Raw genomic sequence first — 21843 nt, 5'->3', positions numbered from 1 at the left:
GCCTTGCTCTGCCAATTTAACTAATGTCTTTTTTTAGTAATTAAAATCTACTATCCTTGTTGTTTTACGAGTGTGAGTAGTTGCTGTTCTCACTTTTTAAAATATTTCCCCCTTTCATTCACTTAGGAAACTCCTATTCATCCTTTAAAACCCAAATGCAGTGAAACCGATGTTCTCTCTCACTCAAATCACTTTCTCCTCAAAACTGTAATTTTACCTCTGTGTAGCTCAATTGTTTGTTATACTCTAATGACAACAGATTCTTAAGTATACTCATCTTTGTATCTTAATATCCGATAATATGACTGACATTTAACAAACGCTAAATATACTTGACACTTGAATTGATTGAATTGAATTAAACTGAATCAATCACTCTCAAGAACACTAACGATTGTTAGGGTTTCCTGCATCAAGAGTACAAATCACGCTGAATTTTCATAATACTGCTAGTTTTGATTGAGGCACAGCAAACAAGTTTACAACAGATTTCCCCTGTGAAAAGAATAACTTCAGTAAAAGATAACATATACACTCAGAAGTCCATAAAGGAGGCAGGGTAGTCTAGGGGATTCTGTTCTCATCCAAAGTCTTGCTGAGATTTGATACAGAGGGGAATGATTGATTTTTCTAGCTTAAGTTAAACGAGGCATGGAACAAATGTCAAAAGCAGGACATAGACTTAGATTCTTCACTGTCACACCAGTAAAGTTACCATCCTTCCATCTCCTTGAGAACAAACAAGAAAGCCTGCTGTGGACCGTGAACAAAACAACAACCGTGAATTTACACAGCTCCTTAAACTTCTAAGCTGTGTACTGAGAGTGAATTAGAGGTCTCCTCCAGATAGCATTGCAAATGAGCGTTATTTTATTTTCACCAAGCCTTTCAGGTGATACATGCGACAAAATCAGCAGGGTCAGTACTCACTGTGGCAGACAAAGTAACTATTATGTATCTGTCCTAAAAGTTCCTGTGATGTTCTGGCTAGTTTTGCTTAAGTACTATTTATAATATTTATGAGAAAGGAGGACAAAAATGAACGTGATGCTTTTGTGGAGAAGGAATTCCCTGGCTGAGCAGAAAAGCCTGCCAAAGTTTTGGTGTTTCTTGTTTGTTTGAAACAAGACTGAAGGACCATATAATGCAAGATGAAGCCATTAACAGTTAAAAGGGAGAGGACACACTAAAGAGACTCAGCCAGGGCCCTGGTAAATTATCCAAAATTGTGGGCTTTCTTAGTGAGAGTCTAGGATTTGAGAAATTCATGAGGAGAAAAGGCGGAGGTCCCTGGGCACCTGAAAATGAGAATTGCTGCATTGAACTAGGCTGACTTTGGCATGGCATTTTGAAGAAGGCAGTCCTATGGAATGTAACGAATAAATAGAGCATATCAGAGCCTGAAAACCTGAGAATAGGCTCATGTGGGTGAAACGAGGTGAAGCACGGTGCTTGGTACACTATAAACCCTCAGTAACATTGGCTGGTTTTGAATGAAATGAAACCTAACCTGAATCCAGTCCCTACTCGGTAACAGCGGGGAAGATAATGGGTGCCTAGGCAACGTCTAGCAAGTTCTGGGCTCGAGGCGGCTCCCAACTGTTGCGTCACCAGGGGCCACAGAACTGAGTCGGGAAGGGAGAAGGGAGGAATCTGTGCGGAGGGTCATCCGACTGAGTCGGAACCGGACACTCTGGCAGGAAGTAGAAAGCGAAGAAAACGAAACGACCATTGGTGAATTTCAACACCACGTCGTGAATTTCAGATAATTTTCCACTTGTTTATTAAGATGGAAAACTCGGATTCCAACGATGAAGGAGATGGAGTTTCGGCCCAACACATAAGTCAAACGGACCGATTGGTTCGGGAAGAAGATTTCTCCAGGTTCGTAAATAATCTGAGTGAAGAAGATTACGAACTTATGAGAGACAACAATCTTCTAGGCATTCCAGGTGAAAGTACGGAAGAAGAGTTGCTGAGAAGACTTCAGCTAATTAAAGAAAACGCACCACAAGACTCAGATGAAAATACAGGTATATTCTGCTTTTGGAGGGAATAGGATGGGATGAATAAGGAACTTCATAATAGGAAATAGTAACTTCATAATAGGAAATAGTAAATTATACAGAAGTGACTTACATTCATTTGGTAAGTAACTTCTCATAAAAAGAACTGGCATTTACTTGATTTTTGGTGAGCATGTCAAGGTCTGTTTGTTTGTTTTCCTGATTCACATTTGGGTTGTTTTAATTGGGAAACAGTGCAAAGTAGCCTATTTGTATTTTTCTTGGTTTTCTACCTCAACTGAAAGTCCCTCCTACTTCCTGAATTATTTTTTCTACATAGACATGTAAAAAAAGCAAACAGAAATAGTCTCCACTGGGGACAATTGTGCTCTCTTCAACACCTGGGGACATTTGACAATGGCTAGAGATATTTTTGGTTGTCACAGGGGAGGCATGGGTGTTACTAGCATCTAGTGGGCAGAGGCCAGGGATGCTGCCAAAGATCCCACAATGCACAGGATAGCTCCCCAAAACAAAGAATTGTCCAGCACCAAAATGTCAGTAGTGCTAAGGCTGAGAAACCCTGCTCGGACCTCAGGTCTGGTGCCTTCCCTTCCAGTGTGAAGTAGAGGATTTTGCTGTCTAATGAAGAGGATACTATAATACTTTGGCTCTTGAATATGGTCTTATATGTACCATGCTAGGTTCAGTCTATTCATTTGATCTGACATTCAATTTAATGTCAATTAAATATCTTGCTAACATTAAGAAGTATTCAAAATGCAAACACTTTTAAACCTATAAAACTTGTTTATGTTTGGGCAATAACCTTATATTTTAAAACAGCTTATCTATTATCAAAAGCACATAAGTGAAGAGCCTAGAAGTAGTCATGTTGGAGACTAATGAAAATTAGACAATAATGTAAATTGAACTAAACTACTAGCATTGTACCTTAACTGGTGTGTACCTTGTTTAATTGCATTAGTGTTTTGACAGTGGACTGAAAAATAAGTCTCTTGACATTCCTCCGACAGTGGTACACAGGGCTGTGTATATGATGAAATACTGAAACATAGACTTCCTCTGGATTCCCTTTTTAAAAAATTCTCTAAGTTTATCTAGGATTAGCTCACTCTCTTTGGATGGAATCGAAACTATTCTACCTTTACTTATAAAGCTACACAGTGCAGTTTATAAAATATTAACTCTATAAATGTGAAATCAGTTGAAAACACCTGAGTATTTAAGTCCTCATTTTTTGTTTGTTTTTGAAACAAAGTTTCAGAGTGCTATTTTATGATGGTTCTAATTTTGGTAGTTCTTTTATGCACCCTCCCCATTTTTTTTTTTGTTAACAGACAGAGGAGACTCTTCAGATGACGTGTCTAGTGGTGACTCTCTAATAGACTGGCTTAACTGTTCTGGACAAACTGAAAATATGACAAGTGGACAAAGAGAAAACCAATCTTGGAGAGAAGAGAGCCAAATTAATCCTAAAAGTGATCAGTTCATATTCAGTTTAGAAATAAATGCTAACCTTGATCATGGGAGTCCAAATCCAGAGAATGAATATGTAGCGTCTGCAAGACTTCCCAGAAGAGAAAATATGGAAGACAGCCAAAGGCAAGTGCAAAGTCCACAACCTGAATCAATATTTAGAAGACCATCTATGTCTGAACAAGATACAACTGAAACATTAATGGAATTCCCACCTACCACAAGTCAGAGAAGAGCAAGAAGTAGGAGCCCAGAGTATCGGAGAACCAGAGCAAGAATTGAAAGTTGGTCGCCTCCACATTCACTTAGGGAAATTGTACAAAGACTTAATCATAGTATACCCTCTCAGAATTTTGAGCAGCCTCTGCTAAGTGAGAATGTGAGATTTTCTAGAACTGAGCACCAAGAAATATTGACACAGCAAATGACTGGATTTGAGTTGCAAAATAGCGGTCTTATTGAAACTTCTAGAACAAGGAATGCCGTTCATGGAGAAAATTCTCCAGATACAACCAGCAGTGGTGAATCTTGGGGAATGAGGGAAATATATCCAACCATACCCTTCAATCTTGAAGTAGGACAAGTTCATTCTGGAGCATATTCTCAGAGAGACAGCAGAGCTAGTAGAACTCAGTTAACATCTGAGACACCAAACAACACTGTCACTTCTGAAAGTGAACGAGGACTGAGGCATATGTATTCACATTCTGAGCGGGCAGGTGTGAGAGCTTATGTCAATACCATTAGAAATCCCGTTTGCAGAATGTTCAATACTAGCTTAAATGATACAACATCTGTTCCAATTCAGAGCACGTTAAGGCAGACAATGACAGAATTTAGTAACTCAAATAACCTTATGGACAGTGACAGTAATTTAGAGCATAGTGTCTCACCTCCAAGTCCAAACATGGAATGGCTAGAGTCACCTAATGGTAGTAGTAGTGGTACATTTGGTTCTGATTCAAATGCTAGCTATGATACCCATTCAAGTTCCACACTGAGTTGTCATTCAAGCCCCAATTGTACGTCTAGTTCCAGTTCTAGTCCTATTTCTGGTTCCAGCTCAAGTGATGAAAATTCAGGAATTAGATCACTGATGTTTGAAGGCAGTGAAGAAACAAACTTAGCAGCAGACTTATCATCAGAGACCAGGCAAGTGGGTAGACAAATTAGCCTAATAATATATGATGAAAGTGACTCTGGGTCCTCCCATGATCTGCAAACTACAGGACTCACCAAAGCACAGATTGACAGCTTGGCTGTAAGATCTTTTGGTGAAAATGATGCACTAAAAGCCTGTAGCATTTGCCTTACAGAGTACACAGAAAACAGCAAGCTTCGCATACTACCTTGCTCCCATGAATATCACATTCACTGCATTGATCGCTGGCTGTCTGAGAACTCTACGTGTCCGATTTGTCGTAGGCAAGTAGTGGATTCCAATGAGAGTGAAAATCCTGATCGATGAGTTCTCAGCTATATAAAGTGTTATAGGGCTTCCCTGGTGGCGCAGGGCTTGAGAGTCGGCCTGCCGACGCAGGGGACTGACAATAAAAATTAATTTCACACCATAGCAGTTCACTGAATTTCAATAAAAACTTAGCATGTGCACTGGGTTGGGATGTTCCTGATTCCATGGGAGAAATGTCTTAATATGATATAATGAATCTAGATAGATCCTAGTAGTATTATCTCGTCATGTAAATCCCAGACATCTCTTAGCCCTGTTCAATCCTGGTTGTGCATGCAGAGAAACAGAAACCCAACCAAATATCAATAATTAAGAAGCCATTTAAGACTACATTAGAGTCATTCACATAAAGAAGTCATGTTACATTCCTAGAATGCCATAAAAAGCTTTGAAACCCTTCTCTTCCTATCTCTCTCCACAGCAGTTTATCCCACCTCCCTAACACTACCTTAACGTTTCGCCTATTCCCCACTACCAATGTATCAGTCAGTTCTAGCTAAAAACTGATGGCACACTTTAAAAGAGTGATGGAATAGCATTTAATGAAGAGACTAAAGTGTGTAAGGAATGAAGGGAAACCAAGAGATGATGAAGTGCCCTGAGGCTAGCAGCTGTGAGAAACCAGTATTATAACCACTAGGTTTGAGGGGGCATAGAGAGATAGCAGTTCCTGCAACCCAGAATGTCTTCGAGTTATAGGAGAAGCCCACCCAACAAGAGATGTAACCTTAGAAAATGGCATCCACTGCCAACCTAAAGTTTGGAAGGGGGCAGATCATGGAAATAAATACCCTTGCCTTCTTTCCTCCTGACTTCTAATCACTTATCAGTAGGTCATATTAACCCAACCCAACCTGAAGACACAGAGAGACTGGTCCATGAAGCTGATAAAGATCAGCCTCCTGGAATCACGAAGCAGGGTTAAGAAGGATGGCGAGTAGATCCGGTAAGCAAATCAGAGACCATCTACCACAACCAGCATTCCCAACTCTCTTCAAACCCAGCCTGTGTACGCTTTCTTGCCTCTTCCGCTTCCGCTTGTTCTCTATTCCACTCTATGACTCAGCTCTTTAACAACCCTCTCTATTTTCCTTTCATTTACTCAGATCTTGTATTTTTAAAAGTGATAAGATGACAAAGCCTTAGAACTTAATTACCTTTCTCTTAAACATGTCACACTTTGATTTGCTGTGATTGTAAACAACTAAGGATAAAGGGCAGTTATAGGTATGTCTTTAATTTTTGCTGCTTCAATATATTCAAGCTTCAATTTCTTTCTATATATGTTTAGTTCATATGATTAATTTTTAAAACAGATTCTGATTTCTTATAAAGGGTTTTATGGTTTATATATGACTCTGAATCCTTGTGTGAATGACCCAAAGTAGCCAATTGCTGCTTGGAGCCTCACAAGCTGCAATATGAAAGCCTTAAAGGTAAAACTTGGCTTCAAGAAACATGTCTACATAGTTCAATTCTAATTGTCCCCAGTAAAACCATCACCCAAAACCCCGAGTATTTCAAATCAAAATTTAGGTCATGCTTCCTTCCAACCTAAACATAGTGAAGGATTTTTCTCCTAATTCAGCCTGAAGGCTGTTTTTGGGGGGTTGTATTGGCCAGTCCAGAAAATTTTGCTTAAATTTTTCAATCCTGGTATAGGTGAGAGTACATTGTATTATAACCTAAAGCAATAATCAGAAATTTTGTGCAATGTGCAACCTATACAAATGTAGGCAGTGTTAAGTATACACCTTCTCTAAAAAGTTAAAGTCAGCAACATCACTGACCTTTCTTTTCTCTGTGAATTGCTGGCAGCCACAGTATTTGCACATAACTACAACGTATAAATGGGGAGTGGTGGTGAAGTTTTTGAAAACATCTTTGAGGTAGCATATTTTTCACACAGAAGATATCTGCATGGCCAGAAATGAAGGCTTGGCTCAAACCTCTGAAATTTACATTAACTTCTGAAAGTTGTTTGAATAGTCTGATTTTTAGGAAGTATTTTTGATATCAGATATACTTCAGTTAAAGTGAGTAGAATAATTATAGCAGTACTTGGCTTTCATACTATCCTAACAGATTAAAACCTTGCAAAGGATAATAATTGCTTAATTAATGCTTCAGTACATTCACATGCACATTCTGTGGTCGACAGAATTCTAAGATGATGCCCAATGATCTTTGTAGGAGCCCCTCCCCTTGAGTATGAGACCTGTGAATGTGATGGAATATCATTCCCATTATTAGATTATGATATATAGCACAGTTGATTGGGAGATTATCCAGAGTGAGCCTGACCTAATCAAGGGGGCACTTAAAAGGCACAGAGAGGACTTCTAATCCAGATAAGATGGTTTATACTTCCCTCTCCCTACTCCCCCTTTATACGCACAACTATATATCCTGGAAATAATATGAGACAACCAAAGGAGATCTCTGAAAGGTCTAGAGAAGGTGAATTGCCTAGGGACCCTCAGAATGGATGAACAGCCTCATGGCAGGGCACCTTATGACCCTCTACCAACAAAAAAATGTGATCCAGGCCCAGCATTTCCTAACTCCCAACTGAGTAACAGGAAGTGGCTCAAAGAGGCTCTTCCTCCATCACATCAAATGGGAATCCCCCAAACACCAGGCGAGCCTTGCAGAACCTGCAACGACGAACAATTGGAAGCCCTGATGACACTAAGTGACCAGGGAAAGTGCTTTCCTTCCCCACTGGGCCTGAGATCCCCCTTCACCACCCAGACACGTCAGTGGCTAAGGGTCCCAGCCAAAGTGCTCCTAACACAAAAAGCTCCCGCCTGGACAATGCTCTCCTCAGGTGGGCCTGAGACTCCTCTCCCCTCCCCAGAAACATCAGGCAACTTGCTGGTACCGGCAACGGAGATCCCTCCACAGAAAACTCTCAACCTGGTAAGCACCCTCCACTCCTTACAGTCCAGGGAGACCCTGTCACAAGTGCCTGGCCCAGGAAGGACTCTTCATCACGTGTTCCAGAGATGCCCTTCCCTCACCAGAAGCACCAAGTGCCGTATCCTGGGGAAGCTACTTCAGACCCCATAAGCAGCATGAGAAGGGACCAGAGGTAACCCCACCTGCACAAGAGAAACAGACCAAAAGAGTACCACAAAGGGTCAGAAAATTAGGTTATCATGGAACCACCGTCCATAAAAGTACAGGAAATGTGTGCCAAACCTATAAAGAGTGAATGCCTGCTAAAAATTAAAAAAAACAAAACACTTTAAATAGGGACCAAAGTATCCTAACATAATAGCCAAAATGTCCAAAAGACAATAAAATATCACTACTTATACCAAGAACCAGATACATGACAGCTTGAATAAGATGGGACAGATGATGCCAACAGAGATGAACTAGATGTTAGAATTATCTGACAAGGGTTTAAAAATGCTGATTTCAGACCTTTAAGACCTCGAACACAGAACCTAGTCACTCCATGCCAGTATCCCCACCTATAGAACTGTGAGCTAAAAAAGGGATGCTGTTTTAAGCCATTACATTTGTACTAATTTCTTATGCAGCAACAGACAACAAATACAACTTCTCATCTAGGATCCATCCTGTACCTAGAAAATGATTAGAATGAGTCCTAGACAAGTAAATGGCTTAATGTCTTGGTTCTAGGCCCACTATAACATTATATTCTACCATTTTCCCCAAAAATGGAATCCCTAATTCCTGCTACTGAAGCTGCTAGAAGACAGTATCCTTCCTGTTTGAACAACCACCAATATCGTATCGCTCTAACTTTACTTCACATCACCCTATCTCATTCTACCAGTATATGCTGCTTATATCATAAACCCAATTTAACACTCTGACTTTGAAACTATAGAGCCACTTATTTTTCTCTCAAAGCGATTGCTGAGTATTATATGGCTCTTCCAAATCATATTCCTCTCTGTCTGCCCTGACAAATCAGAAATGGAGAAGATTTGTACCTGAATCTTCTGAGCTCAACCTGATACGTTTTTTACATTACAGTATATCAGTTTAAATACACAGCATCACTGTGGTTGTGAGCATAAATATTTCCATCTTAAGAATTTTCTCTGTATTTTCTTGGTAGTTTTTAAAACATTTGTTTATTTTGGCCTAATTCCAAAAAAAAAAACCCTTATCTGAATAACAAATTCTTTTTGAAAGTAGTTATAGCCTGTGGATAAGTTTTTGATAGCAATATAAAGTCTATCTTTTTTGGCTAACCCTGAAAATAAGTTGTGCTCTCAATATTCCATGAAGAGTTAAGTATAAAGATTCTTTTGTAAATGCAAACAAGCCTGAGCATCGAACAACATGAACATCAAAACACTGCATGTACTGGAAAGTTCACAAAGAAATGTGACGTTTCTCTTAAGTAATATTACTTGTTATCCATATGCAATACTTTGAGATCTTCAGTATCTTCTTTACTACAATTAACCAAACATTTCATGTCTTTTCATTATTTGAGAGGTGAATGTATACTCCCTTCAATGAGAAGTTCCTGGTATGAGAATTTCGAATGGAAATCTGAACTGCATTTCTTTTCTGTGACTTCATTTAAGATTTGAAAATTCTTTACCTTCCTAACTCAGGCTTTCTGCCTATGAAATAAGAGGCTCTCCTTTGTGTGATATTCAAAACTCTCCATTTTTAAGCATCAAGCCAGCATCTTTAACATCACTGCAAAAATGTGGAGATTTGGAAAAGCATGTTGGGGAAAATCCTTTTTCTCTCATCCACCATTCGTAGAGGACAGACACTAATTATAAGCCAACTCTGGGCTCTGGGTTCTCCATTCTCACATCACTAGTCACAACACAGTTATCTACCACCCCTGGCCTTGTCATCTTCTATTCTGGAAGTGTATTTTTTTTTCTTTAGTAGCACTTGTGACTATCTAAAACATTTTTTATTTATCTTGTGCTTGTTTTCTTCCCCATTCCTATCCCAAAATAGAAGCTCCAAAAGATCTTTCTTTTTTTTTAAATTACTACTACATTTCTAAAAACTAGAACAGTTACTGGCATACACACACACACACTGCTTCAGAATTTTTGGCCACTGTGAGCATCCCAGACTTATTTTTCACCCTTTATTCTCCAAAGAAAACCTATTTTAATACTGTTACCTACCATCCTGGATTTGATGTATTTCAACTTAGATCTCTCTCACTTACTTAACATATTTGTATAGGGTTTCTTGCCTATTAAGTTATAATATCTGCCAACCCTTTTCTAAATCACTATTTCAGGCGTTCAACACTGACCAAGAATGTGCCATGCCCAATGCTGGGTGCTAGGGTTATAGTTACGAAGTACAGCACTTATCATGAAGAAATGTATTACATTTTAAAGAAGGTAGCTGAATAAACATACAGTAACACTCTATGTCAGGGATGCCCTGACACAGATTCAGATACAGGATAAAATGGAATGATCTAGGAGGAGAAATCTACACTAACAATTCAAACCTCCTTAAAGTTGGGTTATATCTGAGTTGTATCTTACAGGACTAGTAGCAATTAGCCAATGAAATGAAGTCATTAATTTTATTCTAAGCAAAATAAACACTGCATGCAACAGTAAAGATGCATTGAAAATTTAGGGCTCAGTAAACAGCAAGTATGAATCACCATGCTCTGGGGTAGAAGAGGAAGAGATGTAAGTATATTAGCAAGAAATGAACAGATGAGGCCAAAGAGGTAACAAGTGGTATTGTGATTCAGGCTGAAGAGTTGAACTAGATCTTCTAAGCAATGCACAGTCAAGACGATTTTTCTAATAGGAATAAAATTTTTCAATTTTTAGAATGGTCATACTAGCAGGGATATGAACAGATTGTCAAAATTTAGATTGTCCCACTTACGGAGTTATGGCATTAACTGGAAGAAAAAAGTATAAAGTCCTGATATAATGGTGAGACAGTTGAGATATGGATGCATATAGATTCAAGTAGTATTAAAGAAGCACAATCAAATTTGGTGGCTGCTTGGATAATTTAAAGATGACCTTAAGTTTCTGGTTTAGGTGACTGAGTAGATGGTGAGAAGTTCCACTGATATAAGAAATGCAATATAACTTGTTTGTCATAGTAGAGGAATAGATGACAATTCAGCTGGAATCTCTGAGATTTGAGATGTCAGAGTGATATTTTAGTGGTAATGTTCATCTAGCTATCACGGAATATCAAGTATGCTTCTAAAATCAGGATAAAGATGCCAGACTGAAGTCAAAGAAGTATGAGGTATTGCCTGTGAAAGTATGTTCCATGGTAGTAGTGGAGGGAGATGGATGGAATCCTTTGGAACAGGAGCAATTATAAAGTAGACAGACATAAAGAAGCTAGCAAAGATAATCAAGACAGAAAAATGCGAGGTGTAAAGATAATCATAAACACAGAGCTCATGGTCTTCATTCGTAAATATGAAGAGAAAACAAAATATCTCTAAGTGTTAAGAAGAAGGTAAACTCCTAGGAAAGCAAGGGTTTTGTAATTTTCACTACAATAGTCATAGCACCCAAAAAATACTGCCTTGCCCAAAGTCGATGTTCCATAAATATTTGTTGAGATATTTGAGATAGGCATGACATAAGAGAGAATAAGATAAATATTAAAAATAGCAAAATAAGTCCTGGGAGAAATAGGAATAATTCATGGACTAGGAAAGAACCTGAAAGGCTTAGTTTTACCATGAGCAGATGGAGACCTGCCACTATTCTAAACACATACAAATGTTGAAAGAATAAGTCTTTGGCAGGAACTGTAACAAACACACTGGCCAATATAGATCACCTGGAAACAGTCTTTACCTATCTTTTTTAAAAGGCTCCTTTTTAAAAGAAAGAATTGGTAAGAGGGTGGTTAAATGCCTTTCTGTCAGGCTTTTTGTTTGGAGAAAAAGGTGTAGGTGAAGTAACTCTGCCCCACATAGACTTTCAGTCTACGTCTCCCTCTTGCCATCCTGAGTTACTCAGGAGTTCTGCTGAGCACATATATATCTCAGAAGCTGAAGACCCCTCCTTGCATATTATAGTAGTGGGCTTCCCTTTCTTTCAGATTTCACCATTATTATGATAGGTTCTTGAGAGGCAAAGGTAATGGCTACGTACGCTTGCAGTCACAAACATCTTGAAGCAGAGCCCATTTTCTTTTGTATTTTGAAATCCAATATAAAGGAATTTAAAAATTCAGCAAGAGGGAAAGGGTTTCAGAGTATTTGGACTTGAAAGAGTATATACCCATAACTTCATTTTTGCAAGAAAATTAGCTTCTTGAAATCTTATGCAATTGCTGCCATGGTTATTGTATTAATTTTAAGTTGTAATTTTAGAGAACACTTACAAATTAGTTTAAAGGCTAAAAAGGAATTTATTGACTCACAATACACCAAAGTTTGAAAGTGCCGATACTTTCAGACACAGGTAAGTGTGGGGGCCCAAAGGATATAAATAGAAAATGTTTCTCTGACTTAGATATTCTTCCCTCTGCAGTTTGTTTTGTTTGTTTTGTTTTGTTTTGTTTTGTATTATTTTGGGGAAACCTTTCTCCAAGGGGTGGCAAGAAAAATGACCAAACGCAACTCTATTTTTGTATATTACCAATTTACTGAACCCAGGCAAAGAGACAGCCTTTATACAAAAGACTGACTCAGCTTGGGAATTCTGTTAAAACCTTAAGTTCAGGGAATTCTAACTGGCCAGGTCTTGGTCACATGCCCAGCACGAGAATATGGAGGTGGGATCTCCAAGCCAAACCAGATGGAAATGTGGACAAATTCACCAAAAGTAGCAATGAAGGTCTTCTAAGGGTTCTCTTTTGTTTTTCACACTCTTCTGGAATCAATTCTGGTGGTATATATTTTACTAGGAAATAATCAATTTCATCCAGTTTTTAGATTTTTACAGCATATTTATGTTCCGTGCATCATCCTAAATTTAATATATTTCCCTTTGTGTTATTTTTCTTTCTGTTCCTATACTTTATACCTTGGCTTTCTCCCTTTTTCCTTGATCAGAATATCAAATGACATTCGATAAACTCCATATTAAGGTTTGGTGGGACAAGTAGAACCACTAGAAGGACTTTATTATAGAGATTAAACCTTACATGATAGTGGGGCTTTGTTAAGCAGTCTATGTAAATCCACTGCCCCTGCCTCTTGGTGCCAGTCCTGAAGTCAGTAGGGCTGGCAGTCAGGAATGAGAGATGATCTGAAGTTAGGAGATCAAGGATAAACTGGAACCTTCAAAGATAAGCTATAATCCAGCTAGAAAAATGAACTGAACACCATATTAAAAGGATTATACATAATGGCCAAGTGGGATTTATGTGTAAAATGGTTCAACAGACAAAAATCAATCAATGTGATACACCACATTAACAGAATGAAGGACAGAAAAACCACATGATCATCTCAATTGATGCACAAAAAGGCAGAAAAAGTATGTTCATTGGAGTTCAAAACTCCATAGAAAGTTTAAATAACATATTTGATAAAACTGAATTTGAATTTTATAAGTTGAAAATAAGCCAGAAAAAATGATGAGATTAAATGAAAATGTGAATGATAAAGGAATAAAGGATAAAACGGAAGACCCACATTCATCTAATAATATTTTTAGAAGGTGAGATTAGAGTGAATTTAACAAGTATTTGAAGAAATAGTACTTCTCAGAGATTAAGTTAGAAATAAATTCTCCGATAAAAGAAGTGCATGGAGTCACCAGTAAAACAAATGAAAACAAATATATGACTATATCCTGTATCGTATACCTCACCTCAGCCTGATCCTTCCTTTGTTCCACATTTAAAGAATGTGCAACACTGGCAGACTACTTATATATACAATCTGACAGTGTCTCACTGTGTTCATGATTCCAACAAATCTATCCTCCACCTCTCTCCTTACTCCAGCAGGTGAGAATATTCCTAAAGCAACCCTTTCAGTTCTCCCACAGGCTAAACCCATGGATGAATTCTTTCTCCTTTCTTCACATTCCCTCCCCATAATTTTGAGATCCAGTTTACAGAACTTCCAGAGGTCAAATCCCAGCTTGATCGTGCATCCTCATATTGAATCGCCAGCCTTCCCTGCTTCACTGCTTTGGCCCTGCAATCCGGTTCACTTGCATTGTACTCTCTAATTAAATAATAGCACATAAACTCTTGGCCTGAGGCTCTGCTTTCTGGGGAACCAAGGCTAAAAAACAGCTGGTAAACCACATCACATAATGGCAAAGAGGAAAGTCTACAAAGCAACTTGGAAGAAAGAAAGAATATCAAATAAAAAGAGCAATGAGACTAGTAGCAGTCTTCTCATCAGTAACAATAGATGCCAGAAGATAACTGAAAGCACTATCCTTAAAGTACTAATGGAAAAATCACTCTTAACCTAGAATAGAACATTTAACTAACCATATTAAAAAATGAAAGAGATGACATTTTCGGACAAAGACAGAAATTTCTACCTATAGATCTTCAATACTAAAACTTCCAAGGAATAGGTTTCTTACTGAAGGGAATTAAACTCACTGTGAAGAAGTGGGATTAAGGAACAAACTGAGCAAAGAAAGTGATATACAGGTAGATAAATCCAAGAAGTTTAACTGTTAAACACTGTGTAACTGTGTGACTAATTTGGGGGCCAAGTAAAAAATAAAGTGCAGGGGCTTCCCTGGTGGCGCAGTGGTTGAGAGTCTGCCTGTCGATGCAGGGGACACGGGTTTGTGCCCCGGTCTGGGAAGATCCCACATGCCGCGGAGCAGCTGGGCCCGTGATCCAAAATTACTGAGCCTGCGCGTCTGGAGCCTGTGCTCCGCAACAAGAGAGGCCGCGATAGTGAGAGACCCGTGCATCGCGATGAAGAGTGGCCCCCGCTCTCCACAACTGGAGAAAGCCCTCGCACAGAAACGAAGACGCAACACAGCCAAAAATAAATAAATAAATAAAGCGAAACCGTCAACAAGTAAAAATAAACACTAAAAAAATAAATAAATAAAATAAAGTGCAATTCAATGGAATATTACTCAGCCATAAAAAGAAACGAAATTGAGTTATTTGTAGTGAGGTGGTTGGACCTAGAGTCTGTCATACAGAGTGAAGTAAGTCAGAAAGAGAAAAACAAATACCGTATGCTAACACATGTATATGGAATCTAAGGAAAAAAAAAAGGTCATGAAGAACCTAGTGGTAAGACGGGAATAAAGACACAGACCTACTAGAGCATGGACTTGAGGATATGGGGAGGGGGAAGGGTAAGCTGTGACAAAGTGAGAGAGTGGCATGGACATATATACACTACCAAACGTAAACATAGATAGCTAGTGGGAAGTAGCCGCATAGCACAGGGAGATCAGCTAGGTGGTTTGTGACCACCTAGAGGGGTGGGATAGGGAGGGTGGGAGGGAGGGAGATGCAAGAGGGAAGAGATATGGGAACATATGTATATGTATAACTGATTCACTTTGTTATAAAGCAGAAATTAACACACCATTGTAAAGCAATTATACTCCAATATAGATGTTAAAAAAAAAGAAATTAGAAACTAAAATAATAATAATAATAAATAAGTACAATTAAAATAGAGATGATAATTACATGGAGATGATATAAAATACAATCAGAACCAATGCTTTGAAACTCATCAATTTTGTTTTCTGTAAGGGTTAGAGCCATTAAATATAAGACTGTGATCACTCAAGTAGGAATGTTAGACCTTTAATTACTAAAAATCTAGAATTAGAATAGATAAACTCCAAATCTGTTGAGGGGAAAAACATAACATTGAATGAAAAATGCAAGTTACAAAAGGAAATATATTATTTATGCAAGTTCAAAATATAAAAGAGTAGAATATGATTTCTAACTATAAACAAATTCTTGATTTACAAAAATATGGATGCTAGAGTATAGTCAAACTTTAGACAGTGTGTAACTAAGCAGCAAGGAAAATGCCATGGACCTTGAGAGCTCTCATGTGTATCACTAATATTTTATTCTAAAACAAGGTACCAATCAAATAGGGAAAAATCACATCTTGACTCTGAGTTTTGGATATACTAGTGATTCTGTGCTCTTTTATTAAGTTTAAATAGTTGTAAACAGTAAAAGTTAAAAAAAAAAAACTGTAATGGATCAATGTCCTTTACTAAGTCCTGAGTCTTAGATCATGCTTTCTCCTCCTCCTTGGACCAGTCCTTCTCTCTTCCTCCTTTTCCTTTTATCTCTAGTACATAACCTTGTACATAGAACATAGTAAGTACACATTAAACATGTGTTGACATGAATAATTCACATGAATGAGCTTTGCAAACTAAAGCCATTATCATAAACATAAACTCCTCACAAAATAGCACAATTGTCTTCCAAGAAGTGAACCACTATAATAAACTCTGTTATGTGCTACAGAGTGCCTCAACATTAGTAAATGTGAAAATATGTACCATAATTAGAAAGCTATCTTAAAGAGCATTAAAAACCAAAGAAACAATTAACCAGCATCAGTATATTAGGTAAAAATTGCTTTGTTAGATGTCTTTCCAGAAAACTGCTAGACTACAGAAAATTGTAGACTGAGGAATTTTCTAAATATGATTCTGACGTGAATCCTGTAGACCTATTTTTGCAAATAAAAGTTTCTGTAGAGAAAGTGACATCATATAACACTGGTGGAACCAAAGCTTTTATGACTAAAGTGCACAATTACTGGTGCACAATTATATATAATTTTGGTGGGAGACTATTAAATATCTAGCATGCGAAGGTAATCTATTAATCTAAGAGTATAATTTTTAAGAGAGGTGAGAGTAGAAGGCCAATGTTTATGAGAGCATAAATGCTATCAGAATTGCACTTGCGTTACTATTATAAAGTAGGACACTCGCAGGTACAGAAAAATAGGTTTCTCAAGTGTGGAAGGTGAAAGAAAGAACAATGGAAATTTTAGCTTTTTGAACATAAAAATGTGAAATATATGCTTTAGCAATGAAAATGAAACTACAAAATAATCGTTTTTATTAAAAATATTTTCTTTCCAGTTACTAGGTCTTGCTAGAATACTTTTAACCCGATCATTTAATTCCCATTTCAATCCATTCTATACACCCGATTTGGTTATGATTTCTAAAAGTAATATGTATTCCCCCCCAAACCGCAATATTTCACACAATATGAAAAGAGAATATTAAGCTTACCGTGAGATTGAGTAAAACCTATCATTATGCAGTGTCCTCATAATGAGATTGCATAGTATAAAAAGAACAAAACAGAATTGAAATAATGTATGAACATCCATATGTTACAGTTAGTTCTACTTGGGTGACACATTATACAATAATTCCGTGAAATTAATTGGAGAGAAATATCTCAAGACTTGAAAAAAAATCCAAATTCACAGACGTTAATCTACTCTAGCATTAATTTTACTACTGTTCTTTAAAAATACTGTGAACCTTTCTTGAAAATCTATTCTAAGTCAAACTCTCTTTCATAGTCAACTATGATTTTTGTACATTTATTCTATGGACTCAAGGAGAGAACTGAATGCTGATATCAGAATGTCCCTTGAGTCCACAGATAGATTCATTGACAATCATCTCTATACATAACAAAAAAACATGAGCTGATACTCACTACACGCAACACTTTTGGTATTCATACTTAGAGTGTTTCCTTCGAATTGATGTTCCATAGATTTTTGGTATGCAATTATTTATGGAAAAAAGATGAAATATTAAAATCTATAAAATCGCATAAATACACATACAGTTGATAATGTCTATAAGCAGTTAAACCAAACTTTTAATTCATATTTTATTTTTTGCATTTGTGTGAGAAAAGTATCAAACTCAAAGAAAAGTTGAAAGACCAGTATAATGAATAAATATATCAACTATTAATGTACCACAATGCCAGTTTTCTCTCTCTCTCTCACTCTCCAAACACAGACACACACACACACACACACTCACACACACCTATGTCTCTTTTATCAAACAATCTGATATTAGCCTGAGGATATTATACTTCACCTCTAAATACTTCATTATGCCTGTAATGAGGATACAAACCCATATCACCACTACCACACATCCATCTTGGCTAAGAGATGTACATGAACACGGGAGGACCCTGAGGTATACCAAATATGGACTCAGAACCAGGCAAAGCAAGATGATTGGTCTAAGGAAACCTGGAAGAAATTCCCCATAAAAGTGATTCAAACTACCAAGTGAGCGCAACTCTCTCTGAGCCCGCCCATGTGTCTAGCCACATGTATTCTTTGTCCTCCTAATAAACACTTTACTTGTTTCACTACTTTCCATCTCTGTGGAAATTCATTTCTACACAGCACACAGGCCAGGAACTTGTCACTGGCCACTAGTCCCTGGTGGTCTAGTGGCTAGGATTTAGTGCTTTCACTGCCCCGGCCTGACTTCAATCTCTGGCCAGGAACCAAACTCCTGCTTCAAGCAGCTGCAGGCTGAGGCCACCTGAGATGAAAACAGGGGCAATGTTTATCTTGTTTAAGATCATGTCTTGTTAAAAAACAAAGTTCAACTGAGTAAATTTGAAAATCTGATTGGCCTTATTTGATGCTTTATGAATTGGGCAGCATCTCATCTGGTAAAGAGAAGGGCACTTTGAGAAGTTTTACAGAGTGGAAGGTTTTTATAGAAAGGAGGGTGGGCAAGAAAGTCATTAGCAAAAGAAAAAAAAGGTTATTTGGGACCAGTACTATCTTCTCTTTGTAGGGAAGGGAAGCCTTGAGTTTATCATGCAGATTGCCTCTTCTTCTTGGTTTGGGGGAGATGGAGAGGGCCCCTGTGATAGATTACCATATTGGTGCCAACCAGAAAATTCCAGATTTCAGAATTAAGATAACATTTCTGGTGAAGGTCGAAATTGCAAGTAGGTTAGGTATTAAATATATGCGTGGTATCGTAGGCTTCAGCACAAATGAAACCATTTTGTGTCAGTGGTTTTCCTCCTTAATAGTCCCTAATGCAGAGCTAGCAGAAACACAACAAAGATTTGTGAAAAAGGAAATGAGTGCCTAACTCAATTGGTCAACTGATGTAAAGAATGTGGCATAAGAATAAAAAGATCTAGAGAGCAGATGAAAGAAGCTTTTGTTTATATTTTTAAAAGGAATGTCTTCTGTGTTTTCAAATTACTGCAAATCTAATCAGCAATGTTGATGTGACTCTTAAAAATGATGCTTTTTGAAAGGATAGAGAAAGGAAAAACAAGAAAAAAATAAGGATGTTTGGCATTCTGGATGTTGGCTAAATGGCAATTTCATCACTAAGAACATATTTTATTCTATTGTCATGATATATGGGTAATATATGTAAAGATATATTTATATGTCATACATAATATATATTTTCTTTTAATCACCCCTATTGGGGTACAATTTACATACAACTAATAGCACTCATGTTAAGTGTATAGCACAGTTAGATAAATTTTGACAAATATGTACAGTTGTGTAATCACTACCACAATCATGATACAGAAAATTTCCATTACCCAGAAAGTTTCCTTAGGCTCCTTTGTGGTCAATCCTCACCTTCCTAAAAAAGTGATATGATGATTTGCTTTCAGTGACTATAGTTTTCCCATTCTCAAATTTCCATAAATAGAATCTAACAGTGTGTATTTGGTTCCTGTTTTCTTTCACTCAGCATGTTTTGAGATTCATCCATGTTATGTATATTAAGATTTCATTCCCCTTTATTGCTGATGTGAGTTACTCATTCACTTGATGATGAACATTTGAGCTGTTTACAGTTTGCAGCCTTAACCTTTATGAAACCATCGGGATTTCCATTAGAATTCTTTAATTTCTTACCCAATTCAACGGTATGATTTGAAAGTTATCAGAAACCTGCACTTGTCAGAAAGTCTTTAGTGTGAATCTTCCTGAAGATGAAGCATTTTTGCAAAAGCATCTATGAATGATAAAAAGACTTAAAAAGACACAGTTAAAGAGCTGGTTAAAATGCAATTGACAAAAAAAAATTGTTTACTTCTGTAACATACAAATTTGACATATTCAAATTTTAGAAATTTTATTTAATTTCATATAAGATAAGAATATCTATATTAATGATATTTAGTATAATCTAAATGGATAACCTAAGAAGGTTGTAGATACATTTATCTCTAATCAATTGACAGTGCCTCCCATAACATACCAAATCATCCTAATTAGTTTAATATCTCTCTTTGAGATGACTTAGGGGTCCTCTGAAACATCCCAAAGGTATCTAGAGGTCAAAATATCTTTCATTAGGATTCTATCCTTGAGAAGTTTATCCAAAATGTTAAAAAGTTTCAAGACACTTGGTCAAATAGGATTACAGATCACTGTGAAACAATGCTTATGCATTTAAGCAAAGTTACAATGAAAGATTTTAAAAGCAAGTACAGAAAGTTATAACAGATTATTTAAAAGGTAAAGAAAATTTACAATCTTAATCAAAAGCAAATCAATATTCCAAGAAAACTTTTTTCTCTTAATAGAGAGAGAAAAAAATTTTAAGTTTTTGTACCACTTTACTTTTAATCTTAAAATTCATTTACTCAATTAAATTCATTCTAATCTTAGTGAGTCCTGACAACACATAGAATTTCTTTCCAAAGATTACTTTTTCCCCAGAAATCTACAACTTTCTATATTCATATTAACTTGCCCTTTATTTTATTTCCTCTTTAGAAATAACCAGCTTTCAGACAAAATTACTTCCTTTTTCTTTAACAAAATAAATTCCTATTCTTCATACCTTCTTTTAATGAAAACACACCTCCTATTACCCTGTATACGAAAATGTTCTCATTATTTCTAGTGGCTTTAATTACATATTTAATTAGAATTCTCAAGTCTTAAAAACCTAAATTCCTAGTGAAAATTAAGAAGTAAGCAATTATGAGCTGTTCTTTACATTAGCATTCTGTAGATTGGCAAATTTATAAATAAATGCTATTTATAATTTCTAAAAATATGTACTTTCTTATGGAAAATGTCTCAGTGTGACACCAAACATATTTATTAATAGTCTTAAATATCTTTACTTTCTCTGTAAAAGGAAGCCAATGTTTAGTAATTAATATTTCAGTATATTATTTTATTTGGAAAAGACCTCGATATTCAATGAATTCTCATCATTTAGCTTAATTTAGTTAAACTCTAAAATTTCAAGTTACTAAAACTTCCAGAAAAGCTATTTTTAAGTAGACATTCCTAAAACATAATTATTCCCAGAGTTCACCTAAAAACTCTTGTCTCATTTACCTCTATTTTATTCACTTGTTCTCAAAAATTATGTTTAGATTACCCAAGAAAACTTTATGAGACATTAGACCAAGTCAGCCATTATCCCAAATTTAATATTGAATATTTTTCAGATCACATGAATCTGAAATTCATTCAACTTAGTTTCTTTTATATTTCTGAGCATTTCTGTAAGTCCTTAATTTCCTTTAAGTCAATTAAATAGAGCTCATTTACAAACTAACTTTGATAATACCATCCAAAGGAAAAGAGATATATTTATAATGTACACATGGACATACATACATTCCAGACAAACGAGATCTCACAGTTTTCCTGCCTGAGTTTAAAAAGGACTCTTCTCCCTTTTTTTCCCCCCTCAGTCTCAGGAATTGGCGATGGTATAGACAAGAGTGAGTGAGAGTACATTAGAGCCCAGGGTAGAACATTTACATTTCAAAGTCACAGGGAGAAAAATGTAAGTTCCTCCTAGTAAGATTTGTTTCCTTCTGGTCAGAATAGTGAAGAGGTACTTTTAACAAGCCAGCTTTTTCATATGCAAAAACAAGTTTGAG

The 21843-nt window shown here is 36.7% G+C and overlaps 2 protein-coding genes across 2 annotated transcripts in view; both read left to right on the top strand.

Moving 5' to 3' along the window:
* Window positions 1-21843, top strand: part of LOC308611009 (spermatogenesis-associated protein 31D4-like) — a gene marked incomplete at its 3' end in the record, with an annotated part of 236282 nt that overhangs the window by 69832 nt on the left and 144607 nt on the right.
* On the top strand, window positions 1622-4974 carry LOC308610990 (E3 ubiquitin-protein ligase RLIM-like; the record flags this gene model as incomplete). Its single annotated transcript, XM_081259943.1, has 2 exons — window positions 1622-2033; window positions 3368-4974. The coding sequence occupies exons 1-2, from the start codon at window positions 1790-1792 to the stop codon at window positions 4972-4974; spliced, it is 1851 nt and encodes a 616-aa protein (XP_081116069.1). The 5' UTR covers window positions 1622-1789.

The sequence above is a fragment of the Mesoplodon bidens genome (assembly GCF_964165515.1).
Source record: "Mesoplodon bidens genome assembly, contig: HAP1_SCAFFOLD_49, whole genome shotgun sequence".
Taxonomy (NCBI): domain Eukaryota; kingdom Metazoa; phylum Chordata; class Mammalia; order Artiodactyla; family Ziphiidae; genus Mesoplodon; species Mesoplodon bidens.
Note: the sequence above shows the minus strand (reverse complement) of the source record. Positions and strands in the feature narration are given on the sequence as shown.